Below are 21,650 nucleotides of genomic sequence, written 5' to 3' on the forward strand. Positions count from 1 at the left end.
GCCTGCCTGAAGAGCCCGGTCTTCAAGGCCCGGCAAAAGCTCATCATAGAAGGGACATGGCGGAGATCATTTGGGAGGGAGTTCCACAGGGTGGGGGCCACAATTGAAAAAGCCCTCTCTCTAGTCCTCACCAGTTTGGCTGTTTTGACTGATGGGATGGAGAGAAGGTCTTTTGAGGCTGATCTTGTTGGGCGGCATAGCTGATGATGCTGGAGGCGCTTCTTTAGATAGATTGGGCCAAAATCGTATAGGGATTTAAAGGTCAAAACCAACACCTTGAATTGGGCCTGGTAAGCAACTGGTAACCAGTTCAACTCTTTTAGCACTGGAGTGATATGATCTCGCTGGCAGCTGCCTTTAATCAGGCGCACCGCCGTGTTCTGTACCAGTTGCAGCTTCTGGACCATTTTCAAGGGTAACCATTGGTCCATCTAACTCAGTATTGCCTACACTGAGTGGTAGCAGGTCTCCAGGGTTTCAGGCATGAGTCTCTCTCAGCCCTACCTGGAAATGCCGGGGATTGAACCTGGGACCTTCTGCATACAAAGCAGATGCTCTGCCATTGAGCTATGGCTCTTCCCCAAACCCTTCCTTCCTTTTTTACATCACAACACTAAGATGCCACCCTGAAAACACTCAAGTTTACAATGGAAATACCCCATTTACTTATTTAAGAGTAAGTTTCACAGAGGAGGAAAATCCACACTGACTTTAGAGTGGGGGCCATTTCCTGTGCCTGTTCCAGCTATTTTGTTAGCTTGTTTTGCAGTGTCTGGCGTTTAGTGCAGAAAAAATCACTCCAAATGATCATTGCCAGGTGTATTTTCTCAGTGAGGCTAGTCCAAAGAGTTTGGAGCTTTTTAATTTATTAAACTGGCACCTAACGAGGGGACATGAGACAGGTTTTTAAACGTATACATGGCATGCATATCTTTGGAAAGTAAGAAGATAATTATTGATATTTGTTGGATAATATCTATGTAAGCTATACTCAGAGTAAACCCATTGAAATCGTAATCAACAGGAGCATCACCCATTGTAAAGGTTTATGGGTGGCATCCAACTAACTTGTTTCATCAGCACAAGGATTTCCACTTGTGCAACGCAACTCCCCTCTCTCCTCCCCGCATGCCCCTTAATTGTAATTTTGTAAAATTATATGCATACACACACTTGGAATAATATTTCTAACATATATATTATAATTATGATGTGCAGAGTAAGTAGGCGTGCACAGGTGTTTTCTTCTCTCTCTCACAGAGCCACAACCCAGAGCTGTACAACAAAATTAAATGGCAGCAGATTCTTCTGTCTGACCTGAAAGTGAATTAATTAATCTAATTCACTGCCAGAAGATGTGGCAATGACCGCTAGTTTAGATGGCTTTAAAATGGGGACTAGACAAGTTTAGGGAGGGTAAGTCTACCAATAGCTGGCAGGTTCAGATGATGCAAGCTACAAAAGGACAGTTGCTGAGGGCCAAGAGTGGGGATGTGTGTTGCGTTAATGCCTTGCTTATGGGGTTCCCAACAGTATCTGGTTGGCTTACATGGGAAACAGGACGCCAGGCTTGATGAATGTTTGGTCTGACACAACAGGACTCTTATTTATTTATCCAAAATATTCCTAGGTTGCCTTTCAAGGCAAAAGCTCTCTCGAAGCTGCTTATATAAAAATAAAATAAATGACCACATCCCATTTCAATAAACTACAATAATTAAAATAAACAACATAAAAAACCAACAATAAACAGCATTTAAAAATATCTCATAATCCAGCTCATCTCTGAAGTTTTCAAGGCCCGTTTAAAAGCCAGGACCATCTGAGCCAACTGTAATCATCTGGGAGGAAGTTTCAAAGAGATGAGATCACCACTGAGAATAGCTTGTCTCACCACCAATCTGATCTTAAAGATGAGTCCACAAGCAGGACCTCTGAAGCCAGGCTCAAGGCTTGAGGACGTTCTTACGGGTGTAGGTGGTCCTTCAAACAACCTGGCCCTAAACCATTCTTATGTTCTTCATGCTTTGGCGCTACACCTCCATACCCAAGCACGTAGTATATAAAAACAGCGACACGCCGCCTTTCCACATGATTAGCGTTACCTAGTATTTATGGACAATCCTTTCATCTCTACAAAGCCTGGCAGCCCTGAAATAATTATTGCTGGCTGTGCCAACATAAATCCAGATTTATTTAAGTACAAGATGATCCCCTTTTTACAACAAAGGCTGAAGTCACAAAATGATGAAGCTTGTAATATATGTTGAAGTAAACCTCCAGCATCTGGAGAATACCAATGTTAACATCCAGAGTGTGAAACAAAGAATGTTTATGGGACCTATTGGCAATGTGAATAAAAAGATTTACCATGCGTCATGGCTGTCATCATTTCAAAGGCTGCTGTCATACCACTGTTGCAGTGGTCATAGGGCTTCATTATGAAAGCAATAACTTGTTTATCTGAGTTAGCTGGATCTATTTTAAACCTCTGTTAAGTTGGCATGGACCCCAAAAGTCCTTTTCTTTCAAAATGTCAGCCAGCATGGAGAAGGGGGCTTAATGAAGACTCGCTGCAAAAGCTGCTGTCATTCTGGGCATCAGTGTAAAAATTGGATGATCAGAGCTGCCAAATACCCATAAATCCTCTTGCTATTAATCAGTTGTGTCAAAATGTTAGCAGAATTAGGCATGATGGTGGGAAACTTGGGCTACAATTTCACACTGAATTATGGTGTTGTTTGTGCGCTGGAAGAAAAAAAGAACCAACATGTGTAAAGCTTTCCTAACAGGTTGCTTGTACCGGTGACCAGGCCAGTGGCTATTTACAAGCTAGCTATATGGTATGTAAAACAATTCTAGGTGCCAAAGAATTACAGAGACAGCTGCAGCTATACTATCAATTGCACTCTGTGCAGAGTTGGCTGTTAAATACAGACCAGAATAAGAATCTTAAAAAAAAGATGCTGTGGGAATGAGGGCAAGAACAAGCAGGACAAGCATGAGGCACAGGGTGGTGGTGAAGGAAAAAACAGCTTTTGTGAGCTAGGAGTGGGTGGATCTAATGTTTCAAAAAGCTGGGGCAGGGGGAAGGCAGAGAACAGCTGTGACTCTTAAGTCAAATGAAGATTCCAGTTTTGGAAACTGGAAGTTTACCTCCCCCATATGAAATATGATCTCTGGCAGCTGTGAGGCTCTGTTGGTCCTAATTCATGGAAAGTCCTGCTGCTTATTCTTGGAGCTGTATAAAGCCATTAGGCACGCCAGTTTTGCGTGCTTATATACGTCTCAACTGACAGGTCGGCTTTTGGAAGAGGCTAAAAGTTTACAGCTACTTTTCACATTCACGTCATTCCTGCTCCTCCTCCAAATTAGAAATTAATCTGAGAACTGACAGAAAATCTAGTTTTCTTTTCAAGGTGTTTCTTTCATTTTTCTGCCTGCCTAACTGCCCATTCAGTGTACATAAACATTCATGCCACACTTCTTCACACACATGAGGGTGGAGATGCCTTTTGGAGTCTCTCCAAGTAGGACATAACATCATGAATGAAGTGGCTGTGAATTGGCCTTGCCTTTTTTTTTTTTAATACTCTGTTAAGGACAAACAATGACAGCAACCTAATTCAAAGTTTCATGTTAAGCAGACTTTTAACTATTTTTTTAGGTTAAGAACATAAGAAGAGCCTGCTGGATCAGGCCAAGGGCCCAACTAGTCCAGCATCCTGTTTTCACAGTGGCCAACAGTTGCCCATGGGAAACTCATAGCAGAACCTGAGCACAAGAGCACTCTCCCCTCCTACAGTTTCCAGCAACTGGTATTCAAAGGCACACTGCCGCCAACTGTGGAGGTAGAGCAAAGCCATCCGTTTTTTTAATCCTCTTTTAAAGCCACCCAAGTTGATGGCCATCACTGCCTCCTGCGGAAGCGAACTCCATAGTTTATTTAGTTTATGTATTTTACATTTATTAATTTATTATTTAATTTGTATCCCGCCCTTCCTCCCGGCAGGAGCCCAGGGCGGCAAACAAAGTGCTAAAAACACTTTAAAACATCATGAAAACAGATCTTAAAATACATTAAAACAAAACAGCATTAAAAACATTTTAAAAAACAACTTTAAAAAAGGGTTGAAAACATTATTAGAAAACATATTAAACAATTCTAACACAGACGCAGACTGGGATAGGTCTCAACGTAAAACGCTTGTTCAAAGAGGAAAGTCTTCAAAAGGTGCTGAAAAGATAGCAGAGATGGTGCCTGTGTAATATTTAAGGGTAGGGAGTTCCACAGGGTAGGTGCCGTCACACTAAAGGTCCATTTCCTATGTTGTGCAGAACGAACCTCCTGATAAGATGGTATATGTAGGAGGCCCTCACCTGCAGAGGGAAGTGATCGACTGGGTATATATTAAAAGTATACAAAACGCATATTTTATGGAGGAAATCATTGAAAAATGCATATTTCACGTACAAGTGTGTTCAAAATATGTGCAATTTAAATGTGGACTTTTCATGCATTCTTTCAAAAAATTCCGCACAAAGTGGGATAGAACCGGCTTATGATTGAGCACAACCAAACCTGAAATGGGATGCTATTTTCTGCAAATCCCTTCCTCTTTTGTGTGCGCGCTTCCACCTCCCTTCTCTCTTTCTTTCAGCCATCCTCAACCATTTAAATTTCAGGTGCCTGTGTGCCATGTGTGTTTCCCTTTAGGTAAAAGGTGGCATATGTGTAAAAAATTATGCATGGCATGGAGTTTAGTTGTCATGGAGCTGTTGGGGGGTGAGTGGGCTTCCTTCCATAGGGCGTTTTATTTAAACTCCTCTAGCGCTGCGACATGACATCTCTCCTCATCTTCTACGCAGCTTTAAAAGTACAGGAGTGCTTAAACTGTTCTCTTCTCCTCCTAAGCTAAATGTAGGAGGGCCCAGATGGAATTGTTCAGACACTGTGAAATCCTGCTTGGACTGGATTTGTGATTCTTCAGTGATTGGTTGAGACTCATAAGTGGGACACTGGAATCTTGGGGGTTGGGTTGCTAAGGGGGACTGTGGACAATGGGGATATCGTGTTCAAATGATTTCTAGGTCACAGGGAAGGACTGACAGCTGGGCCCCAAACAAAGAAACCATTTTTTGGCGAACACTGGTCTGGATGAGCATCAGTAATCTTAATTTTTTCCTGTTTTTGTCCCAAGGGATGATATGAATTTTGTCTCCTGTCTCAATATGTATCCATTTCAGTATTTACAATATTGACACCTGCTTCTCCTTCCCTCAAAGTGGCTTACAATAAAGGAAAATAGCCATAGCCACCAATTGTCCAAACATAACCTTGAAAGGAAGAAGGCATGAGTTACACAAAAATCATGTGACAATATTAGCACTGGAACAATGCAGAACAATAATTATTATGGAACTGCAATAATGAGTAATGCAACAAGGGATGTTGGCACAGGCATACCCTGAAATATGAGAAGCACTCAAGCAATGAAATTGATTTTGGCTTCATCAAAATGTTGACATGCATCATGTCTTTTTCCCCCCATTTCAAAATGAAAATGCTGTTATTGTTACATTACATTCCATCTTTCCTCTAAGGAGCTCAAGGTAGCATAAATGATTGTCCCCTTCTCCCTGTGAGGTACATCAGGCTGAGAGGGACTGCGACTGGCCCAAGGACACTCAGCAAGCTTCACGGCTAAGTGGAGATTTGAACCCTCGTCTCTCAGGTCCTAGTCTGACACTGTAATCACTGGCTGTGTAATGATGTAAACTGAATATGACACTGGACCAAGCAAGACTTTAAGGTAAATGTGTGGCCATGGGCAGCGGCTGCCACTGGACATAGCCACCATGCCTAGCCCTCCCCCCCCCGTGCCATCTACTGAACTTACAACAGTCTGTATTTTCCTACTGATGCTGCTGCCAGCAATGTGGTATTCAGTATGGATTTGAGTTTTAGGGGAAAAATTAATAAATTGGAAAATGTAAGCTAATTTGCACAAGGTTATTTCATCAGAAGGTTTTTTGCTGCTCTAGAGCACCCTTTGCCAATGTGATGCTCTCCAGATGCTTTGGACACCACTGGCTGGGACTGATGGGAGTTGTAGTCCAAAACATCTGACAAAGGCTGCCCTAGAGCAGGGATGTGGAACCCTACCTGTTGCTGAAATCCAACTCCCATCAGCCCCAGCTAGTAGGGCCAATGGTCAGGAATGATGGGAGCGGTAGTCCAGCAACATCTGCAGGTCCAAACGTCCACTACCCAGGCCTAGAGAGTGATATAATTCAGCATGTTTTTTACTTTTATTTAGTAAAGAAACGCAAAAACTTTTAAAACTGCCAAGCTTGCCCAGTATTGTTTCTGCAATTGGCCATTCAGGGTTACTAATGAAGTTAAAGAAGTGGAAACTTTTCTGCAGGAAAAATTAAGCACTGGAAAGTTTTCCTGAAAGTTGTCCACCCAACATCACTGGTGTATTGGCAGGCATGGAAATGCAGAATGCTGCAAGGCAAATTTTACTATACACAAAATGTATACTAAAAAATAGTTTAAAAACAATGTATTTACTTGTTAATATATTTTTAAAGCTTTTTTAAAAAGATGTTTTGTTTCACAGTGTTTTTAAAGATGTTTTGTTTTAATGTATTTTAAAGTCTATTTTTAAGATGTGTTACAGTGTTTTTGTTTGCCACTCTGAGTTCCTACTGGGAGAAAGGGCGGGATATAAATAAAATAAATAAATAAAAGCTTAAAAGGATCCCTGCTGGATTAAATGCCAAAGGCCATCTACTCCAACACTCCACTGTAAGGTATGAAAACCCTCCCCCCAGCAACTGATGTCTAAAGAAATACTGCCTGTGAACCTGGAGATTCAAATAGTTAGCCTGGTTCACACATAAGCAATGGCTTGTTTTGCCAAAGTGTGGTTTGTTTGACTGACTGAACCTGAACTAGCAGACTAACCATCGTTTGTTTTATGGCAACTAACCACAATATGAAGCCATGGTTTGTTGCTGGCTTATAAACTGTGGCTTGTTTTAACTATGGATTGGCATTTTGGTTGAACTCTAAGCCTTGCTTAAACATGGCTGGTTTGGCAGTTCCACCCAGATACTTGCCAAGGCTATAGAGGCCTGAAGCAAGAACAGCTGGAAAACAAACCGAACTTGCTTGTTTGTGAGACAACCCATGGTTTGTTGAATAAACCATGGGTAAAACAAGCCATGGCTAAGTGTTATCTGCAAATGCAGCCTCTGACAGCTCTTACCTCCATTCATTCATCTAAGCCCATTTTAAAGTCATCTAAGCCCATCAACCCCATTATAAGGGATGCCACAATAACAACAAAGGGTCTTGAAGCAGCTCAAAGACTGAGTTTTTATGGCTTTCATGGATCAGAGTCCATTTCATGCAACTGACAAAGTAAACTCTGGTTGCTTCCAGACAACCTGTTTATTGAGCATCCCTCCTAATTTGTTTGCACAAAGTTTGTGGGGAGGTTTGATGGCATCACCTATTTATTGAGCATTCATTCTGAACTGTTTGTGGGGAGGTTATACTATGTTGCATCCAGCAATTTTTATCTCACACTTTCCAGTGTGTTTTCCCATCACTTTCTTTATGACAAAAAGTCATTTTGGAGGAGGGAAAGGGTTTTTTTTGCACAGGAAGGCCAAATCAAATTTAATTGTCTATCCTGAATATGCCAGTATGTGAATCCCGCATGAAAATAGCAAGTCTAGAAGCATCCACTATTCCACAAAAGTTTAAGCCACCATAACAAATTGGTTTTTCTTTAAGGTACCGCAAGGATTTGCAATAATATCCAGTTTGGCCCTAAATGTGCCTAACACCTGTTCACTCCTATGCACGATATATTTCCAACATGGCCCTTGGTGAAGACACTGCACATCCCTGACCTGTGTTATGATTGTAAGTAATTCACTCATGATTTGCTTAAAGCATGAGCAATTTTTGGAAAAAAGGTAAAGCCAGTACAAGCATGATGTAGTCAAAATGTCCTCACCTTCTTTTTAGCAAAATTTCCTCTAAAAAAAATCCAAATTACTGCTTCAGCGCATTTAAAATGCAGGAGAAGAAAGTGTTTTTGTCTTGTTGAGTCACGCGTTAGAGGCAGAACAGCCCGTTTCCACACCCAGATAACATGTAAACAGATAAAACAGAACGTTTAGCTGTCAGTGAAAGTATAAAAATGAGGGAGAGAATGAGAGAAAGAATGCAAACAATAACTCATTTAAGAGCTATTAATAAAATACTGCTCATTTTAAGTGTAATGTGTTTTTAACTTGATATTTTTATATGAAGTTGTGAGAACAATGTCAGAATAATGTGCTGTGAAAGGCTGTTTTTTTAAACAAAAATAAATGCAATAAATAAAATGCCCCCTTCATGGCTTGCCTATATGTCAGTTCACCTCTCAATTCCATCCTCAACATCTGCAAGCTAATCCACACCATACATTTAAAGCACATCCAGTGCACATTTAAAGCACATGACTTCTCCCCCCAAAAATTGGAAACTGTAGTTTCCCCCTCACAGAGGTACAACTTCCCAGCTACAGTTTCAATTATTCTTTAGGCAAAGTCATGTAGTTTAAATGTGCGTTGGATGTGCTTTATATGTATGGTGTAGACCTGTTCGCAGGGAGTGCAGAGCAACATGCATACCTGTAAACTCTCCACACCAGCTAAAACCCTCCAGGAGAGCCAAACTTATCTTCTGATGAAAGACGTAACACATTTTGGAACTTACATTCACACATCAATTCTTCTCCTTTATGGTATTTTAGAAGTGGTGGTGTAGGGGTTAAAATGCTGGACTAGGATCTGGATGACCCATGTTCAAATGCCCACTCAGCCATGAAACTCACTGGGTGATCTTGGGCCAGTCACTGACTCTCACCCTAACCTATCTCACAGGGTTGTTGTAAGGATGAAATAGGGAGAAGTCCGATGCATGAGCTCCTTGGTGGAATGTGAATGCAATAATGATGATTCCCCCTTCACTCTCACGCAGGAGGGGAATGTCTCTTCTCAGAGGGCTCCTGTTTCTTTCACTCAAAAATTTTAATTATTATTTATTTATTATTTGATTTATATCCAGCTCTTCCTCCCAGCAGGAGCCCAGGGCGGCAATTATATGCAAATTTGTGCAGATTGAACCAATGGCTTAATTGACTAGGGTGTACCTCTCACTGATCACAGCGAGGCTTATTCTGTGTGATCTCGGAATTGCACGGTAAGTCTTCTAAATAAGTACAGTCCTGTTTTTAATCAAGTGGATGGTTTGATCTGCAACTCTTAAAAAAAGGCACCAGCGGTAGTACAGTCCCTTCCCAGCCTGCCCTCCTGACGCAGGGTGGGTATATATACTACCTCTCAGCCTGATAGGGCCGCCATGTGTCGGAATCGACTATAAGGCAGTACATATATAAAGCCCCAGCCTTTGCTTAGGCGGGGCGCTACCCACAGACAGCCGATTACCTATGGAGATCTCCTGGGCGAAGGCCAACGAGATGAGGAGGAGGGGCAGCCCGACGGCGATGCAGGTGACCAGCTTGTTGACGGCCAGCTCCAGCCGCAGCCCCTTGTACTTGCTCTCCGACGGCTCCTTCAGCAAGAAGTCCGAGAAAACGTACTCGGTGGCGATGTGCGCGATGGCCATGGTGGCGGCGGACGGCGGCTAACCAAAAGCGCCTCTCACACACCCGCATGGGGCGCCGGACCGCTCTCCATTCTTCGGCCTCGCAGCTGCATTGGCTCTCGAGGGAGTCCCGCTGCCGCTGCGCCCTGAGAACGGCTGAGGGGAGGAAGAGAGTGGGGACCCCCGTGCATGCGCGCACAGCCGCCCTTTGTTTGGCGCCCGCACCACTCTGAAGGCGGCGAGGGTGTTAGCGAGGCGAAGGAGAGCGGCGCTCTTCACTCCTCCCCCGCCTGGCTTCCACTCCACGCCCCCGTTTAGAGGCGGGAACTCCTCGGCGGAGGAGTTTGTTTGGGGGTTTCCCAAAAGACGAGGGGGAGGAGGAGAGGAAGCGAGGGCGAAGTGGCTCGCACTGCCTCTGCTCTATCCTTTTTCTATTGTTACTGACGCAGGAAGATCCCAGGGGGCAGGGACTTGGCCTCTTGTGCTGCGTAAAAAGCGGTTGCTATCATTATTGTTATTTAATATATTAAAATAGCGCCTGAGGCTGCAAGCTAGTACATGTCTACTCAGAAGTAAGCTCCATTGGGTTCAGTGGGACTTACTCCCAGGTAAGTGTGTGTATTGTATACTCTATATATACATACACTATATATATAGTATTTTAATTATATACTCTCTCTCTCTATATATAGTATTTTAATTTATTTTAACTGCTTTTATTGGGTTTTTATTTCTTATGTTGTACTTTATTGTATTGCAACTTCAGTTCTATAGAATTAAAATTGTAACACAATAAAATGCAATATAAGAAATAAAAAAAAACAAAAACACAGTTAAAAATCATACAGCATCTAGGAGAGTGCATTACAAATGCTACAATGGGCAGAAAAATCATTAAGGGGGCCACCTTCAGCAAGTTGCAAGTGGTCCATGGGGAAAACCGTTTGGGAACCTGTGATGTAGAAGCATTATATACACATTTGGGTTAATAAAAGCATATATAACTGTGTGTCTAAAAGCGTCTGAAGAAGGTGTCAGGCATGCCTCCTTAGAGAGGGCATTGTAAATCTGGGGTGCCACCACAGGGGAGAACAACCGCTTTTGCCATTCTTACACACCCTGTTATGTTGCATGTACCTTAGGCGCTGTCTGGTTGAAGGGTGGAATCATACAGCCACAAGAGTGGCTGTATAATGTAGCAGCGTGAATTTTTCACATTTCACAATGTTAAATTTAAAATAACCCCATGCCATTCTGATGCTTCCCATAAGCTCATTTCAAAACAAAACCTTACAAAACTTATAGTCCTGAACTCAGAAACTCTTGCTTAACAACCCTCTCAATTTTCATGGCGGTACACAAAACAGTCAGAGAGAATAGAGAGTTCAAAGTGTAAAAAGAGAGAAAAAAACCTCAGAGCCCATTTGGACTTTTTTCTCTGAGTTCTCATAATCTTTTGAAATTCATTAAAAATCAGCCATGTTCACAGAGTACCTGTAATCCTAATACTGAAGTTGCCCCATACTCTGACCATCTACTGCAGTTTAAAAGTTGAAAAAAGGCCGGGCTGATTTTTAATTAATTTAATAAATTTTGGCTGGGGCCCTATGATAACGTGGAGCATGCTCAGTAAGGACCAACTGTCAGAATTCTAAAAGCCAGACTCACAGTTGCTTGGCTTGGCTTATCAGGGGGCCACACCCACACCAGACTTTGATTTCACTTGAGACAGTCATGGTTTCCCTCAAAGAATCCTGGGGAGTGTAATTTCTGAATGGTGCTGAGAGGAATTCCTATTCCACTGACAGAGCTTCAGTGGCCAGAGTGGTTTAACAGTCAGCCACTCTGATTGAAGCTCTGTGAGGGGAACAGGGCATCTCTTAGCAACTCTCAGAACCCTTCACTAACTACACTTCCCAGGATTCTTTGAGAGAAGCCATGACTCTCCAAAGTGAAATAAAGGCCTGGTGTGGATTTGGCCAGGGACAGCTTTGGTTTAAATTTGGGTGGGAGGCTTCATGTGCCTGCTGTAGAATAAAAAGGCAGGGGAAACACTGAAAAGCAATGATACTGTTCACAGTGTTTTTCTTTTGGAAAGGAAAGGTGCTTCCAAGCTACACAGCAAGTGGATTGGACTGTGAAAGACCAACCCAAATTATGTTTGCTTTTTGACAACTTTGTAGGGCAGTACAACATCTCAGAGAGGAGGTCAGGTCTCCTGCTCCCCTGGTGCATTCACTATAGCTGCCCAATTTCCCTGCTTTTTAAAGTTTGGTAGAAATATCTATGGGCTATAGGTACATTCTTAAACCTCAAGGTTTTTTGCCTATTAGTGAATACAGTAGGGCCCCGCTTTGTGGCGCTCTGCTTTACAGCGTTCCACCGATACAGCGGTTGTCAATTGCAAAAAGGCCCCGCTCCTACGGCACTTGTTCCAGTTTTACTGTGTTTTTCGGGCGTCGGGCGCCATTTTTGTCAATGTAAGTCAATGCATTCCGCTTTACAGCGGATTTCGCTTTACAGCAGCGGTCCAGAACAGAACCCGCTGAATGAGCGGGGCCCTACTGTATACATTTAATAAGGAGCAGGGCCTTGGTCAAATAGCTTAAGATGCAAACAGGTTGGTATGTTCAGTCATTTGGTTATTGTATGTGTGGGGAAATAGGAGAGTGTGTGTCTGAACAGATCTGTTCAGTGGTAGAGCGCATGCTTTGCCAGGAGACAATCTCAGGTAAAATCCCCCGCAGCTCCAGGTGGGGGCTGGGAAGGATCCCTGTCCAAAACCTTAGAGAGTTGCTACCAGTCAATGTATAGTCAAGCCTGGAGCCCTCCAGATATTTCAAGACTGCAGCATTCAGCCCCAGCCACCCTATTTATTTATGGCCTTTATACCCCACCTTTTAGCCGAACGGGCTTTCAGATCAGCTTACAAAAACTAGTACTAAGATGGTCCCTGGCCTCAGGCTCACAAAATCTAAAAAGACACGACACACAAGGAAAAAGGAATGGGAAGGACAAGGGAAAAGCAAGCTGAAGCACAAGTTCTTCAACTTTACACTACTGAGCTAGATGCACCAATGGTTTGACTTGGTATATGGTCACTTCTATCAACATATTTTCCTTGCCTCTTGGCCATGCTTGCTAGGGCTGATAGGAGTTCTAGTTCAGCATCTTCTGGAGGGCCAAAGGTTCCCTACCACTGCTCTAGAGCCTCCTCTTTCTAGTGACAATTCACTAATAAGCAAAAAAAAAAAAACCCTTGTGGTTTAAGAATGCACCTATAGCCAACAGATATTAAAGCAGTGAAATTAGGCAGCTATAGCGAATGCACCAGGGGAGCAGGAGACCTAGCCTCCTCTCTGAGAAATTGTATTGCCCTACAAAATTGTAAAAACACAAGCACAATTTGGGTTGGTCTTTCACAGCCCAATCCAGTTCCTGTCCTGCCCAGAGTATGAATCATGAAACGGAGGTGAGACTGGAATCAATTCTTGTTTTATTAAAGTAACATCAAAGGCAAGGCATCTCATAGAGGTCACTAACTAGCTCACTGTAATCCCTAACTAACTACTCAGGCTTACTCTGCAGCATGTAAGGGAAGTTGACTCAGCACCCACACCAGGGGTGTGTGGGCTTATATAGGGAAGGTTTTCACTCGCAACCTCTGACTCCTGCATGGTGCCTCCTTCTGGCCAAGCCTCTTTTCTTGGCTTTGCGCACGGGGTGACACGTCTGTTCATCGGACAGTCTAGACTCCTCAGGTGCCGGCTCCATTGAAGGGGGAGGAGGCATTTCTGACGGGGAGGCGTTTGAAGGGCCAGCCAAGGACTCCTGTGGGGGTGGAGTTGCCATGCGTGCAACGTCTTGCTCCAACGGCTCTTCTGGGATGCTTGGAGTCACTGTCTGGCCCAATTTTGTTGGCTGACTTTCTATTATTGGAGAATGTGGGCAAGGTGTTTGGTTGAATCCAGCAAACCATTTGTATGTTCATCCTTGCACATCATGGCTAATGGCAGGGAAGGAATGTCTGGCTGGGTCCAGAAAGGTGCAAATGTCTTGTCCTACTTGGACATGGAAGATGTCAACAATTCTAGACCTGTGGCTAATATTTGTTTTCTGGGCACAGTGCTCAGAAGAGTGGTGTCTGGCCAACTGAATTACTCTATATACTAGGTCCGTTTTAGTCACGTCTGATGCCTAGTTTTGGGACAGAAACTGCCATGATTGCATTGCGGGATAAGCTTTGCTGAGAGCCAGGGTGTGTGTAACCCTCTTGATTCTCTTGAACCTCTCAGTGACTTTCAGTACCATGGTGTCCTTCTTGATAGGCTGTCTGGTTTGGTTGTGGGAGGCTGCTTTGTGATGTTTTTGCTCCTGTTTTGTCCAGAAAGTGGTGCTAAGGAACCTGTGCTCCACTCTTGGCAGTTTTGCTGCTTAACATTTACATCAGTGGTTCCCAACCTTTATGAGTATGGGACCCCCTTTATAAGCTTAAAACCTTTTGTGACTCCCCTCCCCCCAGGGAGGCGGGCTGGCTGCCAGGAAGGAAGGGGAAAAGCAGCCTTTCCTTGTAGCCTTGCTTCTTTTTGCTTCACAAAAAAAGCCGTCTCCTCTCATTCTGAGTAAGGGTGTCGTCAGCAGCGGCAGTGCAAGGAGATGGGAGTCAGTGATAGTATTCCCCTCTTCTTCCTGGTAGCTCCGCCCTCAGCCTCCTTTGGCATCTGCCATGTGTTCTATAGGCAGATGCCTGCCCTTGGGGTGCCTGAAAGACACTCTGGCACTTCAGCAAAAATCCTCCCCTCTTGTTTGGGGCAAGGGAGAGGTGTCATCTGCAGCCTCAGTGGGAAGCAGAAAGTGCCCAGGGAGTGAAGACTAAAAAAAAAAATTCATTTCTTTACTATTCGTGGCCCCCCTGGGGGTCACAGCCCCCAGGTTGGGAACCACTAATTTACATGAAACCAATGGGAAAGTTCATCCAGAGATGTGATCTGAGCTGTCACCAGTACGCAGATGACATCCAGCTTTATATTTTTCATCAGATACAGGTACGGCAGTAGACGTCCTGAATCAGTGCTTGGGCTTGTTAATGGACTGGATGAGGTGAATGAACTGACACTCAATCCAGGCAGGATGGAGGTACTCTGAGTGGGTGATTTGTCCACCTAGGTGAATGGTGTTTAACCAGTTCTGGACGAGGAAGGATCACATCTGGGTATGCTTCTTGATTCAGCATCATAATAAATGGTATAGTGGCTCAAAGCACCTTTTATCAGCACTAGCTGATAAATAACAGCTGTGATCATATCTGGATGGAGATAGCTTGACCACAGTTACCCATCCTTGGAAATCTCCCATTTATACTTGATATCTGCAAGGCCAGCCCCCTTGCCAGTGAATGCATAGGGTCGAGGGTTCCTGCTTTCTCCCTTCCTCCATGTCTACATAGAGTCCTTGTATGTTGAACATTAATTCACCTAAGTTCACAGGTTATCAACAGCAGTTGTCTAGTGCAGGCGGAGAATGAGACGACCTTGTTCAAGAATTCTTGAGTCTTGGAAGGTACCAGAAATTTTCTATTTGGGAGTCAGACTTCAGACAGTCTTTATAATATATGCTATTTATTTATATCTTCCACACTACAACTAATAAAATGCATTCTACGTGGCCTTAGCCATCATTGCAGAAACAGAAAAACAGAAATATATATCGGCATGAAAGAAGTTGCTGGATATCCATTTAACATCAAGACTCTGAAGGCACATCTTAGTTAAAACAAGTTACGATAGATGAAAGACTGAGTTAAACTCTTAAGTCATATCACAGAGCCAAAGGTACAAAATACATGGAAATACATGTCATGATACATCATCCATCCGATGTCATGGATAGATGGATAGTTCTGTTTTCTTCACCTCCCACTCCAGCAGAGCTGAGGGGTCATGAGTGCTGTACCACCTAGCTTTTTCTCTTATCTAATAGAAGGCATGTTCCCATGGCCTTATCTGCTACTGCCTGTTAGAAGTTGCACTAACTGTTTCTTTGCTGTCTCTTTCTACCCTCTCTGTATTCAACCTCATCAGGTTGTCCATTGGGTCATTGGTCCGGCTCCTGGTAGGACTTCTATTCTCAATGCCCTGGAAAGTGTTTTGTCTGCAAGTATCAGCCATGCCATATAATGAGCTTCCTTTTACTTCATGTAAATAGTTATCATAATACATTGGCTGTCTGCCCAAACATCTTATCTCTATGTTTGTTCTAGCCTTTTTCATAGGAAAATTACAGCTTTAGTCAGGAGATGGACTATTAGGCTCATATGCATGAAGCAGACTTTATAGGCTATTTCAATAAATCATAAACATATTCTAAGCTAATCTCAAGCATATGTAAATGATTTCAGCACATTACATGCATATTTTAAGCCATTATCTGGGATGGCCTATTACATATTATTGCAATGTGTTGTATGTGGCGCTGCCTTTAAAAATGGTCTAGCACAGCCTTTCCCAACCAGTGTGCCTCCAGATGTTGTTGGACCACAATTCCCATCTTTCCTGACCATTGGCAATGCTGGCTGAGGCTGATGGGAGTTGTGGTCCAACAACATCTGGAGGCACACTGGTTGGGAAAGGCTGGTCTAGCAACTGCACTTGGTCCAGAACAGAATTGCAAGACTATTAACCACAACAGGATATTGCTTTACCAGCTGCATTGACTCCCAGTCAGTTTCTTGGCCTAAGTTAAAGCACTGGCTTTAACCAGTAGAGCCCAGTGTTGTTTGGGACCAATTGCCTTCTCCCATATATACGTTCTTGATCTTTACAATCCTAACCAGAGGCCCTGATCCTAGTGCTCCTGCCAAATGAAGTGAGGCTGTTGGCTACTGGGGAGAAGGCTTTCTCAGGGGTGGCACCCAGAGCTTGGAAAAGTTACTTTTTTGAACTACAAATTCCATCAGCCCAATCCAGTGGCCATGCTGGCTGGGGCTGATGGGAGTTGTAGTTCAAAAAAGTAACTTTTCCAAGCTCTGGTGGCACCCCAGTTCTAGGAGAGGCTCACCTGACACCATCCTTATGATCTTTCGGCACTAGGAGAAGACCTTTGTATTCACTCAGGATGTCTTAATTTAGAATTCATGTTTTATTGTATATCCGTGGCTTTATTTGTTTTACTATTTTCTCTGACAGAACCATTTTTATGCTTCTTTGTATTGGATTTGTTTCATGTCATATTACTGTTTATTGTCTTGTATTTTTAATATTGTATTTTATCCTTCTAATTTTTGTGTGTTGTTCAGAGAACTTGTTACTAGATTGCCATACAAATTCAGCTTATAATAAAAAAAAGTAGGTGTAGCCTCTCTTTGTGTAAAGTTAACATGTGGGTGCTTCCAGACTATTGCTAGTTTCAGGTGGAATTCAACCATATACTGGCAAATTCAGTTTGTGCAATTGCAGCTGATTGGGTGTTCTTCCACCACAAACCTGTTCCTCCACCCCAAAATGGAACTTTTTGCAATTAGGAAAGTGATGGGAAAAAGCATTGGAAAGTGTGGTACAACACTTGCTTGATGCAACGTTGTATAACCGCCCCACCAAGATATCAGAATAAATACTCTATAAATAGCTGATGTTGTTTAACCTTCCTGCAAACTTTGTGCAAACAAATTGTGATAAATGTTTGATAATAGGTCATTTTGCAAATAGGTCATTTTCCCTCACACCTCAAGATATGGCAACGACATTCCTGACAAATGCTATGAAGTCCTGCACAGGCATATCAGAGAGACTCCATTGGCATATTGCATTTGTGATCAATGGCAGTTGATCACTCAGGAGTATGTGATGTATGTGTTCCATAAAGACTGTGGAAAACCAGCAATTCTGGGGTTAATCCAGCAGGAGAGAATAGCCAAGGCCAAGGGAGCAGATGTTTCTGGCAAGGTCTTGGTTTGTGTATATAACACTGGGGGAAACTGAAACCAATCTGTGGGGGGTGCAGTAGAACTAAGTGAGAGGAGTGAGAGAGAGCTGGAATTCGTGTACTGAACAGGCTAGTGGAAATAAAGCCTCTTAAATCTTTCGACTGCCTTGGTTTGTCTGTTTTCTGGCTAACCTGATTCTAGTCTTATTCTGGGCACTGGGCAATGCTACGTATGCATGGCCAACACTATAACAGGCCCTTTTTTTCTGGCAAGCAACAATGTGCATAAGGATCAAGATAGCTACCAAAACCACAAGTCCCGTGAGAAAAAGAGCTTTGAGGACTGAGCTGGTGGCTCCCAGGCCCAGAGTTTTACCAAAGAATTCTATTCCTGCTCTGCCGTTACCTGTTGAAAGAGAAAAACATTTCTGAGAAATGTGTTCATTCTTTCTGGGGGTAAAAACATCAACTAAATAAAAAAAATACTAAGGGCCAATTTACACATTTTGTTTTTAGTTGTGCATCTAAGAGGTTTTAAATGCACACTTGAATATGCAAACTATGAACAAGAAGTGGGGTGAAACATGAGCCTCATACACACCTGCTCACAGCAGTGTTGTGGCAAATTCAGAAGTGTAGGGTCCCTATATAATAGTCAAAGCCATGCCCTCCCCCTTTTTTCGCTGCTGGGTTGAGAATGAGATCCTTGTTGATGCCTTTTCCCACAACAATAGACATCCCTAGGAACCAATAAGCATGAAAGGGAAGAGTGTTAGCTACTGAGAAGAGTTTTCTCAGTGGCTGATTCTCCTTTCACTCTGATTGGCTCCAATCAGCAGGAAAGGACAAGGAAGCATGTTAGAAGACTCTTCTCAGTAGTTGACACTTTCATGTGGATTGGTTCATAGGATGCTGGAGACATTGGGACCCTGCTCCCAAAAAAGTAAGCTGTCTAAGATCCCCTCAGTCCCTGGACGACGACACCCGTCTGCTCATTATAAAGCCTCAACTGGCCTGCTGAATGTACTTTCACAGGAAAACCTGGCCCTCAGTAGTTTTTATTTAGTTGATGTTCTTACTCTATGTAATGTAATGAATGGATCCGAAGTAATACCTTTTCCAGTCTCCGTGCGATTGACAGTAAAGGTATCATATCCTGTGGTTGTGGCTACATGTCCTACATCATCTGAGTGAATGAAAGAAATACTGGGTTTTATTAACAAGCACAATTTTACCACTCTGCTGTGCCACTTACAGCTTTGCTGTCTATCTTAGGCCAGTTTAATAAGCTGAGATATGAACAACCCATGTGCCTCTGCACGAAATCACTTCCCTCCTCAGGACACTAAAAGCAATGCTGAGGTTGTCAATTAATCATAGTTTCCTCTTTCGTCTAAATTACCACCTTCAGAACAAGCTAGGATCTTAAACCAACTTAGCTGTGATCTCAAATCCTTGTTCCAAAGCTGTCCTGGTTTGAACAAAAACGTAACGCTATGGTTAACTGGAGACTTTTGCATTACATTCAGGTGTGCCAAGAAGAGAAAAGGGAAGTGGCTACAGGTACAGGTATAAGAGTCATTCAAATTGCATCTTATTATGATATTCCAGTTGAGTACTGTCATAAGTAGAAATCCTAATTTGGTCAGCCTAGCTCTGTGAAGAACATTTGAAAAAGGTATTTCCCAGAGTCAAGCTCTGGGAAAAATGTGAGTCAACCAACATCGACGAAGGCCTTCTAGTTCTCATACGATGTCTCTATGAGAACACTAAACTTCGTATTAGGTGTAATAAAGTGGGTCATCTGACTAAGCCAATCCCCACCTATGTGGGCGTCAAGCAGGACTGCGTCCTAGCTCCAACTCTATTTAATTTCTACGTAAATTCCTTGGTTAGTTCTTTGGCGCAGATTTCATCACACCCTCCTAGTCTTGCCAACAAACCCTTATCTATATTACTCTATGCCGACGACGCAGTGTTGCTATCGTTGACAAGCATCGGACTGCGTCGACTACTCCGGGCACTGGCAGGCTACTGCTCCAAGGAATGGCTAGTTATTAACCACGCAAAGACGAAAGTACTATTGTTCACCAGGAAAAAGGTGAGGCACAGCTGGCAACTTAATGGTCTCCCAATTGAACAGGTTTCCTCATACCGGTACCTGGGAGTGCCTTCCACTCCTCTGGAGCATGGCATCTCCATGCAAAGAACGCCATCGGTAACGCCCAGAGGGACTCGAAGGCTCTTCTGTCGTTCTTCTACACCAAGGGAGGGCAACATGTCCCCTCCGCCATACAAGTCTTCGTGGCGAAAGGCATCTCTCAAATGCTTTATGGCTCTCAGGCACTGGTCTATTCCAAATCCGTTTCTTTTGAACCTGTCCAAACCAAATTTTTGAGGTCTGTTTTCGGGACACCGACATGTGTCTCCAACAACACCTTAAGACTGGAAGCAGGTCTTCCCACAATCGAGGCTCGCATTTGGAAACTTAAAGCGAGGCTTTTGTTAAAATTGCGGTTCTTCCCCATGGGTTTGGCCCCCCTAGTACTTTCCGATTCATATCAATCCAACTGGCATAACTCTCTGATCAGGAAATTTGCAAACCTCGGCTTTTCTCTCCCCGCTCTCTCTATGCTGGGCTTCTTTAAAGCGTGGCTGGCTATTTCACAACGAATCTTGGATGTAGAACTCCAAAACCGGATGTAGAGCTCGAAACCCCAAAAGAGGCAGACTCCTCCACAGAATCGTTGTGGGTGGTGATACCATACTGGGAACGATTATCGTCCCCCTGATCAAAATGCTCAGGGAGACCTTGAGATGAGATATGAAATTGAGGAAGCATCCAAACTAGGAAATGTGGTAGTAATGGGTGACTTCAACTACCCAGACATAGACTGGCCGCATATGTGTTCCAGTCATGACAAAGAAGCAAAGTTTCTAGATATTCTAAATGACTATTCCCTAGACCAGTTGGTCATGGAACCGACCAGAGGGATGGCAACCCTGGACTTAATCCTCAGTGGGGACCAGGACCTGGTGCGAGATGTAAGTGTTGTTGAACCGATTGGGAGCAGTGACCACAGTGCTATTAAATTAAACATACATGTAAATGGCCAATTGCCAAGAAAATCCAACACGGTCACATTTGACTTCAAAAGAGGAAACTTCACAAAAATGAGGGGATTGGTAAAAAGAAAGCTGAAAAACAAAGTCCAGAGGGTCACATCACTCGAAAATGCTTGGAAGTTGTTTCAAAACACTATATTAGAAGCTCAACTGGAGTGCATTCCGCAGATCAGAAAAGGTACCGCCAGGGCCAAGAAGATGCCAGCATGGTTAACGAGCAAAGTCAAGGAAGCTCTTAGAGGCAAAAAGTCTTCCTTCAGAAAATGGAAGTCTTGTCCGAATGAAGAAAATAAAAAAGAACACAAACTCTGGCAAAAGAAATTCAAGAAGACAATAAGGGATGCTAAAAAAGATTTTGAGGAGCACATTGCTAAGAACATAAAAACCAACAACAAAAATTCTATAAATACATTCAAAGCAGGAGACCATCTAGGGAGGCGATTGGACCCTTGGATGATAAGGGAATCAAAGGTGTACTAAAGAACGATAAGGAGATTGCAGAGAAGCTAAATGAATTCTTTGCATCTGTCTTCACAGTGGAAGATATAGGGCAGATCCCTGAACCTGAACTAACATTTGCAGGAAGGGATTCTGAGGAACTGAGGCAAATAGTGGTCACGAGAGAGGAAGTTCTAGGCTTAATGGACAATATAAAAACTGACAAATCACCGGGCCCAGATGGCACCCACCCGAGAGTTCTCAAAGAACTCAAAGGTGAAATTGCTGATCTGCTAACTAAAATATGTAACTTGTCCCTCGGGTCCTCCTCCGTGCCTGAGGACTGGAAAGTGGCAAATGTAACGCCAATCTTCAAAAAGGGATCCAGAGGGGATCCCGGAAATTACAGGCCAGTTAGCTTAACTTCTGTCCCTGGAAAACTGGTAGAAAGTATTATTTAAGCTAGATTAGCTAAGCACATAGAAGAGCAAGC

General features: G+C 43.2%; 2 protein-coding genes across 5 annotated transcripts in view; both read right to left on the reverse strand.

Annotated features, from left to right (window-relative positions):
- Positions 1 to 10,040, reverse strand: part of PANX1 (pannexin 1) — a 29,310-nt gene extending 19,270 nt beyond the window's left edge. The window contains exon 1 of the mRNA XM_061628817.1: positions 9,514 to 10,040. Within this exon, the coding sequence (XP_061484801.1) occupies positions 9,514 to 9,694 (181 nt within the window). The 5' untranslated portion in view covers positions 9,695 to 10,040. The remainder of the gene's footprint in view (positions 1 to 9,513) is intronic.
- Positions 10,041 to 16,251: 6,211 nt separating this feature from the next.
- Positions 16,252 to 21,650, reverse strand: part of HEPHL1 (hephaestin like 1) — a 75,072-nt gene continuing 69,673 nt past the window's right edge. For all 4 annotated transcript variants that reach the window (XM_061628819.1, XM_061628822.1, XM_061628821.1 and 1 more), the window contains 2 exons: positions 18,708 to 18,779; positions 16,252 to 17,999 (listed from right to left, as the gene is read on the reverse strand). In XM_061628819.1, coding sequence (XP_061484803.1) covers positions 17,743 to 17,999; positions 18,708 to 18,779 — 329 coding nt within the window. In that variant the 3' untranslated portion in view covers positions 16,252 to 17,742. The remainder of the gene's footprint in view (positions 18,000 to 18,707; positions 18,780 to 21,650) is intronic.

This window comes from Rhineura floridana, chromosome 5, assembly GCF_030035675.1.
Source record: "Rhineura floridana isolate rRhiFlo1 chromosome 5, rRhiFlo1.hap2, whole genome shotgun sequence".
NCBI classification, from domain to species: domain Eukaryota; kingdom Metazoa; phylum Chordata; class Lepidosauria; order Squamata; family Rhineuridae; genus Rhineura; species Rhineura floridana.